This window comes from Zea mays, chromosome 7 (genome assembly GCF_902167145.1).
Source record: "Zea mays cultivar B73 chromosome 7, Zm-B73-REFERENCE-NAM-5.0, whole genome shotgun sequence".
NCBI classification, from domain to species: Eukaryota; Viridiplantae; Streptophyta; class Magnoliopsida; order Poales; family Poaceae; genus Zea; species Zea mays.
Window position 1 is genome coordinate 149905986 of NC_050102.1, and position 8981 is coordinate 149914966.

Consider the following 8981-nt stretch of genomic DNA (forward strand, 5'->3'; position numbering starts at 1 on the left):
AATCAATTGCGCTAAGCCACACCAGCATGTGGTATCTTAATTGACCGAAACCTAGACCGAACAGGATTAGTTCCCTCTGCTCCATGCAATGTTCGCCTCTCTCCTACTACCACTACACTGACTGGAGTTGCTCCACAAAGCTGCACGGCTGCACCAAACCCTCCTCTGCCTCGCTTCAAAACGCCCCTACCCCTACCGTTGCCTAGCTCACCAGATCGATCTTACCATGGCTTTCCTCACCATCCTCCTCCTCGCGCGCATTTCCAGCTCCATTGCCATCTCGTCCAACTACATCTCAAGGAGCGCCGAGCAGCAGGTCATCGCCACCGTCGCGCCGGCCATTGTTCCTGACATCGACGGCCAGGGCGCGCAGCCGTTCCTCACCTCGCCCTCCGGATCGTACGCCGCGTACCTCCGCCGCGCCGTGGACGGCGCCGGCGGCCTCGGCGGGGACGCGTGCTATGTCCAAGTCCAGCAAGATGGCGCCAGCGGCAGCGTATGGGAGTCGGACTGCACCCCGGTGGGTGGAGCTGACGCGTGCGACCTGTCGTTCTCGCCGGTGGGCCTCGAGCTCTTCGCCGGAGGGCACTCGTTGTGGGACACCGGGGTCGACGCCGATCCGGGAACGCTGAGCCTTGACGACGGCGGCGACATGAAGATTGTTAGCAAGGAAGGTGTGACGGTGTGGACGGCAAGCGGCGAGCCATGGACTGGGCAACAGTGCGGGGCGCCCTTGCCGGTGTCAACGACCGCGCCTTCAATGGAGGCGCTCCCACCGCCGTCGACTGCCACTGCCACTGCCAGCACAAAACTCGTGACGCCACCAGCAGCGACTCTTGCTGGTGCGGGGAGCGCGGACTCTCCTTACGGAGACCAACCAGCGCCGCCACCTGTCGACACGTTGCCGGACTTTCCGGGCCAGCCGCCAGTTGACACGGCACCGGAACAGCCACTGCCACCGCCGCCAGCAGACGCGTCTCCCGCCTTGCCGGACCTGTCGCTGCCACCGCCGCCAGCTTACACGCCTCCCGACTCGCCGGACCAGCCGCTGCTGGCACCCCCACCAGCTGACATGTTGCCGGACGAGCCGCTGTACTCGTCGCCGCCTCCAGCTCCAGCCACCTTTGGCCCTCAAACGCCATTATTGCCACCATTCGGCGTGCCACTCGCCGCCCCGCCGACCGGCGACACAGTCCCGGACACGGCCACGCCATCTGGCGAGCCAGGATCGCCTGGCCGCGTGCCTTTCTCGGGACCATCTCCTGTCGGCATGCCGCACCAGCACGGGCATCCACACCAGCAGCCCCTTGTAGGCTCGCCGCCGCTGCCGGACGCGCTGGCGCCGGGCGTCCACGGTGCGGGAGCCGGGCAGCCCGGTGCCCCCTTCGGCCATGGGCAGCAGCAGGCGGGGCAGGGCGTGTTCGGCCAGCAGCCGCAGCTGCTCAACGGCGAGGGGCAGCCGTTGGAGGACAGCGCCGCCGGTGGGTGGTCAAGAACAAGAAGCGAGAGCGGCAGGGTGGCCGCGTGCGTGGCCTTGTTCGGTCTCATGACGTTGGGCTTTGCCTTTTAGTTTGTTTCCCTTTTGTGTTGTGTTTTGGTTTTTGGGATTGCATGGTCATTTCTGTAGTACTCCTTCCGTTTCTTTTTATTTGTCGCTGGATAATGTAAAATTGCACTATCCAGCGACAAATAAAAAGAAACGGAGGGAGTACTGTTTATTCTCCATTGGTCTGATATGACTTATGAGGGGTCTGTCTTTTGTGGATTGTAGTAAAAAAATTGTGTGTAAAACCTGTCATATGGTGCGCTGTCTGATTCATTCTGTAGGATAGCATGATCTACCGTATGTACATCTGTCAATCTGTGTATTATCGTGTGTAAATGTCAAATTTAAGCGCGATTTGCGGTTGTACTAAAAATTGATTAGTAATCTTGTCTTAGCGTGTGTTATCTGTTTTTTTCTTCGTGATCATGTTTAGTAGTATGTACTCCCTCTATTTTTTTTCATTTGTCGCGGTTTAGTTCGAAAATGAATTAACGGACGACAAATATTCAGAACAGAGGTACAATTTTTGCATGGCGTTGTTTACTAATGAGCGAGCTGCCCACAGCAAACGGCACGGGCACAAACAAAGAAGGAAAATTATTGGGCGCACTAACAAAGATTAAAGAGGAACTTCAATTCTAGTACACTGAAAATCATATTAACTCTGTTTTCAAATACTTGTCATTCAATAGTTTATTTTTGAACTAAAATATGACAAATAAAAAAGAAGGGAGGGATTACTATTTATCTGGAACATACGGAAGGAAAGGGTACACACGGTGTGGCAATGTTTGTTTTGATTCCTATTACATTGCTCCTAATTTGGGAGTTGGACGCTGTTGGCATGTGCCAGGGCTGCCGACGGTAAGTAGTCGTAACATTATTTATTCTTGTTAAATGGCCATAGTAGCGAACTGAAATTATTTATTTTGTTGCGATTTCAGTTGGTACAGACCACGGTGGCACAGAGATCAGTTTTCTGCTCACTGCTTTTCGTTCGGGAGATTCAGTGGAGCGCTTCGCCCCTCTCAAGTCTCAAGGTGAGGTGGGGATCCACCATTCCACCGATCCAGAGGCGAGCAAAACTCTGTCCTTCGGAAATACATCATCTGGTACCCGTCGGTTTTCAGGTTGTTGGGTTAAATTGTAATCTCTAGCTAGCTGCATGTAGCCACACCCAACACAAACGCTGTACATCCTGTCAAAGTTCAAAACATGGGCAAATGATTCCGATGCTACACCCCATTAATCAACTATCATCATTGATTTAAACAAAAAAAATGTGAAGAGACGTTGATCTAATCTAACCAATGTTATCGTCTTTTTTGTTTTGCCTGAACATCGTCTGCTAACAGCAAAACCGAGCTCAATGCCGTTACCAGATCGCTGTCGTCACTTAGGGAAACGCGGCATCGACATCGCCCGTGGAGCGGTCCTTGGCGTCGGGCGGCTCGGCGTGCGCGGCGACGGGGGCGCGGCAGACCGGGCAGGTGGGCGCGCGCGTGAGCAGCCAGCGGTCGACGCACGCGCGGTGGAAACCGTGGCGGCACGCGGGCAGCACGCGCACCTCCTCCCCGCCCGCGTACTCCGCCAGGCACACCGCGCACTCCCCTGGCTCCTCCGAGCCGTCCTCGGCGCCGGCGCCGCCGCCACTCCCAGCGGGGTCCTGCGCCACCACCACCACAACGGGGATCTCCTCGAGCGCGCGCTTGGTCTCCTCGGCAGCGGCAGACGGCAGCTGCGGCCGGGTATCGCCGCCGTCGGGTTGCTGCCGCCGCCGGGACGACCCGCCGCCGGAGCAGAGGCAGCTGAAGATGGCGCTGAGCGCGACGTACGACACGGTGGCGACGAAGAGCACGGTGGTGGTCGCCCCGATCGCCCGCTCCAGCTGCGCGCGCTGCGGCGCGTCCAGCGACGGGTCCGACGCCAGCGGCTGCGGCGCCCCGGCGAGGAGGACCCGCGCGCCGCGCATGGCGATCGATCACTCACACTGCTATCTGTCTCCAGTAGGTAGCACCGTAGCAGTGGCACTCCGTCCTCACGCTCGCTGCATGACTGACACCGGGGCGGGTTTAAAGGGCGTGGTGGTGCGACACGGAGCTCGGAAGGCGGGCGGAAGCTTCGGTCTACTGCCGGGGACGTCGGTTTCTGCTAAGTCTGCTCGGTCTTGTTCAAATTCGCATGCAGCAGCAGTGGGCACTGGCAGTGCCTGTGCCCGCGCTGCAGCCGAACGATCGAGCAGGCGCGCAGCAAATCCGTGTTCCGGCCGGGGAGTAAAGCGGCTAGGGATGGCAACGGGGAATTTCCCACCGGGGAATAGCTCCCCATCCTCATCCCCGCGACGAAAAAACTTCCCCGCGGGGATCCCCACGAACGCTTGCGGGGAGCATTTCTTCCTCATCCCCGTTCCCCGCGGGGATAAATCCTCAACGGGATCCCCATCCTTGTTTAAATTACAATTAAGACATACGTACTTTGCTATTAATGTTAAATATTGTCGCTTATACACATTGTCACATATAAGAAATCATTATGCATACATCAAAATGAACACAATTGTACAATTAGTGATCTCTTGATAAGGTAATTATTTATTTTTGTCGTTAACTAGTACAAAAAACATAGTCACGTGCAAGTTTAACGGGTCCCCGCGGAGAACGGGGATGGGGAATGCTTCCCCGTCCCCATCCCCGTTTACCCATCGGGGGATAAATTTTCCCCGTTTATATCCCCGCAGGGGAAGTTTCTTCCCCATCCCCATCCCCTAATGAAGGAATTCCCCGCGGGGAATCGGGGATCGGGTCCCCATTGCCATCTCTAAAAGCGGCGCGTGTATCCATCACCTCTCTAGGTACAACCTAGAGTCGCTCGCTGGTTTTCCAAGTAAAAGGTATGACTAAAAAAAGCACTCTTGAGTCATTAGAATATTAATCCAGTTAAGAAACATTATGTATAGAAAGTCAGATAAAGTCTTTTCTAAATACCATCTCTTTTTTTTCTTTTAACTTAACCCACTAGAAATTCCTTTAATTAATGGGGTTGTACGTGTCTTTAGGTCTACTGCTCCTATATGTGCATGCAGCATTGGAATCGAATTGATCGCCTGGTGTAATGTTGGGACTTGGAAGTGTGTATCTTGGTTGGCTCCGGCTGGGTTGGCCGTGAGGTGGCTACTAGGCGGTGCCTACAGTTGCCACGGTGCTCCGCTCTGCAGACTGGTGGCGATGTGGGTAGGGATGGTAGTGGTTAAGGTACCCAGTGGGCACACGAAGCCATACCCATATCTACTAGAAAAAAATTGATTCATACCCATACCCACTACTCATCATAGGTACAAAATTACGCCATACACATACTCGTCATGGGTAGCGGGTACCCATTGGGTACCCATACCCATTAACATTACGATAGATATGATCATTTGAATCGTAAAAATAAGTACCAACATAACAAATGTATCAAACCCAACATAATTTTATCACAGGTTCAACAATATTCAACATTAAATGGCAACATCATGCCTTCAAATCACACAAAACACAGCATTGATTCTACAAAATTGTGGACAAAATCATGCCTTCAAATCTAATTGTTCAATACACATTACTTAATATTTGAATATATAAGACTTCTGGATGGTCCGTCTAGCGGCTGGCCTGGTGCCTGGTGTGTGGTGCCCTGGTGGCCGCGTTAGGGTCTTAGGGTTAGCAAATAGTGAGAGCAAATTCATTTTATATGAGACATATAAATCCGGACCCACGTGTCATATATTAGCGGGTTCCCCATCGGGTAGCGGGTATGCGGCAACAGAGAACATACCCACGCCCACCGTACCCGATGGGCATAACAAATGACCCAATAAAATACCCATGGGTATCAAAATCCGCCATACCCGTGCCCTAATAGGGTTTTTACCCATCGGGTTTCGAGTTTCGGGTACCCATTGTCATCCCTAGATGTGGGCACGCATCGGTGAAAGGGAATTAGGCTTACACCTTTTTTCTAATTGATTTTGGTGGTTGAGTTGCTCAACACAAATAATTGGACTAACTAGTTTGCTCTAGTCTATAAGTTCTACAGGTGCCAAAGATTCACATAAGCCAATAAAAAGACCAAGAAAGGGTTCAAACAAAGAGAGCTAAAAGACAAACCAAAGGCACCCTCGTCTGGCGCACCGGACTGTCCGGTGTGCCACCGGATAGTGTCCGGTGCACCAGGGCAATCGACGCTGAACTCGCTACCTTCAGGAATTTCAGAGGGCGCTTCGCTATAATTCATCGGACTGTCCGGTGTGCCAGCGGAGCAACGGCTACTTCGCGCGCAACGGTCGTCTGCAACCGCATTCAATGCGCTACAGTGCGCGCCAGAGTCAGAGCACGCGCAGTTGGCGCACCGGACAGTCTACAGGACCTGTCCGGTGCACCACCGGACAACCCAGAGGCCCCACAAGTCAGAGCTCCAACGGTCGAACCCCAACGGCTCGCTGACGTGGCTGGCACACCGGACAATGTCCGGTGGCGCACCGGACTATCCGGTGCGCCATGCGACAGCAGTCTTCCAACGGCCATTTTTGGTGGTTGGGGCTATAAATACCCCAACCACCCCACATTCAATGGCATCCAAGTTTCTACACTTCTACACCTTACAAGAGCTATAACATTCAATACAAGACACACCAAAGAGATCAAATCCTCTCCCAACTCCACACAAAGCTTAAGTGATTAGAGAGAGCGATTTGTTGTGTTCATTTGAGCTCTTGCGCTTGGATTGCTTCTTTTCTTTCTCATTCTTTCTTGAGATCAAACTCACTTGTAATTGAGGCAAGTGACACCAATCGTGTGGTGGTCCTTGCGGGAACTTCGTGTTTCATTTAATTGAGAAGAGAAGCTCACTCGGTCTAGGTGACCGTTTGAGAGAGGGAAAGGGTTGAAAGAGACCCGGTCTTCGTGACCACCTCAACGGGGAGTAGGTTTGCAAGAACTGAACCTCGGTAAAACAAATCACAGTGTCTTGCTCTTTATTCGCTCACGATTTGTTTTGCGCCCTCTCTCTCGGACTCGTTTATATTTCTAACGCTAACCCGGCTTGTAGTTGTGCTTAAGTTTATAAATTTTAGATTCGCCCTATTCACCCCCCCTCTAGGAGACTTTCAATTGGTATCGGAGCCCGGTGCTTCATTAGAGCCTAACCGCTCGAAGTGATGTCGGGAGATCACGCCAAGAAGGAGATGGTGACCGTGGAGAAGCCTGCTACAAGCCACGGGAAAGCTCCATCGGGAGAGTCCCGCAACAAGGGGAAGGAAAAGGAATCTCCTTCACACAAGTCGCGTCGGAGCGGTGACAAGAAGAAGAAGATGAGGAAGGTGGTCTACTATGAGACCAACTCCTCGTCGCCATCCACCTCCGGCTCCGACACGCCATCCGTAACTTCTAAGCGCCATGAGCGCAAGAAGTTTAGTAAGATCCCCCTACGCTATCCTCGCATTCCTAAACATACGCCATTACTTTCCGTCCCATTGGGCAAACCACCAACGTTTGATGGTGAAGATTATGCTAGGTGGAGTGATATTGTTGGGGACTTGTTCTCAAATGCTATGAGTTAAGAACAAGGCAACACAGAAAACGTTAAGCGTTAAGGTCCTTCGTCCTTCAAAACATTATTTCCCTTGAGATATAATGAATTTTGGACGAAGGTTATGAAGGACATACCTTCATAAACATTACATATCATAATAAAAAAGGAATTACATGGAATATAAAAGATAACATGAATAATTATGTATTATTATCAACTCATTTTTATTTCATTGCCATAGAAGAATAGGAATGACGCTGGGTTACAAATATACCTTTGACTTGAAAGAAGGTAAAAGTACAAGCGTGATGCAAAAGCAAATGCCAAGTCAGTGTGAACAGTACGGGAGTACTGTTCACTTATTTATAGGCACGGGTCACAGCCCATGTAAAATTACATCCAAGCCCTTTGCTTTTGATAATAACTCTATAGTAATCTATCGGGGTCTAAATAGTCTTTTCCTCTTTAAGTCGGTTTCCTCTTTTCTGTCATCATACCGAAGCTTCCTTGCGCATAGCTTTGGCTCTGTTCCATCCTTCATTCTCTTTGTGTTTCTTCATACAGCAATTTTGACTTGTCCGAAGGGTTCGTGTCCGAAGGTACCTGCTCATGTATTATACTCCAGAAATATTGTCAAATCACGTTTTTGAGGACCTTCGGAAGCCGAAGGCCCCCAAGAGTAGCCCCTCGCAATATTAATTTGTTAGGATAATAAATTCAGATTGCGATATGGACGAAGGCCCTAAGCCGAAGGTCCAAAAAAACACCTTCCTCTTGCTAGAATAGCAACAGTCAATGTCAAGCGGGGCCCTCCTGTTCTCAATGCGTCAGATGTATAAATAAGAGCATACTGCAATGTCATTTGGTATGCTTTCTTTGCCATCTGCTCTTGCTTACTCAGTTTTTAGCTCCTACGCGACAAGACTTGCTTAATTTGTAAGTTTTTAAGCTTCGGCTTTAAAAGCGGTTTTTAGTGTTTCCGAAGATGTCTGAAGATAAGAAAGTTGTTGCTGAAACAAAGCTGAGCCTTCTTGAGGAGAAGAATCTTGGCTTTCTTGAATCGATATCAAAGACAAATACAGAAAAGATTACAAGGGAAACTTTGGAAGGTTTATCTAAAGATACTGGTGATAGTGACAGTTATGATGCCGAAAGTGGGGGGGAAGACTCGGAAGATCGACCCTGGCGGCCAAGCCATGCAGTTTTTGGAAAATCAACCATTAAACAAAGCCATCTTGCCAATATGAGAGGTAGATACTTTCGGGATTTGTCTATTGTGAGGGCTGACGAAGGAGAGAAGACTTGTCCTACTCCTGAGGAAAATGAAGTCGTGATCTTCCGAAGCTTCTTCAAAGCTGGGCTTCGGTTTCCTCTAAGCAGTTTCGTGGTTGAAGTTTTGAAGATATTTGAAATCTGCCTTCATCAAATTACTCCCGAAGCAATCATAAGAATGGGAATCTTCGTATGGGCCGTGAAGAGCCAAGGTTTGGAGCCAAATGCAAAAAGTTTCTGCAATATGCATGAGCTGTTATATGAGACGAAACCCTGGGGTAAAGAACAATATCATAACAATTTTGGCTGCTATAGCTTCGGTGCTCGATCTGGGTCAAGCTGTCTCGTGCCAACCTTTCAAAAGAGATGGTCCGGAGACTGGATGAAGGAATGGTTCTACGTGAAAAACGATTTGAAAGCACGATAAGATATTAAAGATATCATCATGCGCCCTATCTGGCAGCGTTTCGGCCTCCGGAAACCGAAGGTGGAAATGGATGAAGCAGCCGAAGAATGCCAGAGGGCCTTCGGCATAGTTTGCTCTTTTATCGGGACTAGGGACTTAGTTCAAGAGCACGTGGCCTACAGG

The 8981-nt window shown here is 50.7% G+C and overlaps 2 protein-coding genes across 2 annotated transcripts; one reads left to right on the forward strand and one right to left on the reverse strand.

The window, feature by feature from the left end:
* The first annotated feature begins 264 nt into the window (after nucleotides 1-264).
* On the forward strand, nucleotides 265-1914 carry LOC100279627 (Collagen, type IV, alpha 5). The gene has a single exon (NM_001330664.2). It carries the CDS (start codon nucleotides 653-655, stop codon nucleotides 1568-1570), a length of 918 nt encoding a protein of 305 aa, NP_001317593.2. The 5' UTR covers nucleotides 265-652; the 3' UTR covers nucleotides 1571-1914.
* Nucleotides 1915-2632: 718 nt separating this feature from the next.
* Nucleotides 2633-3627, reverse strand: LOC103633095 (probable E3 ubiquitin-protein ligase ATL44). The gene has a single exon (XM_020541357.2). It carries the CDS (start codon nucleotides 3516-3518, stop codon nucleotides 2943-2945), a length of 576 nt encoding a protein of 191 aa, XP_020396946.1. The 5' UTR covers nucleotides 3519-3627; the 3' UTR covers nucleotides 2633-2942.
* Between the last annotated feature and the right edge of the window lie 5354 nt (nucleotides 3628-8981).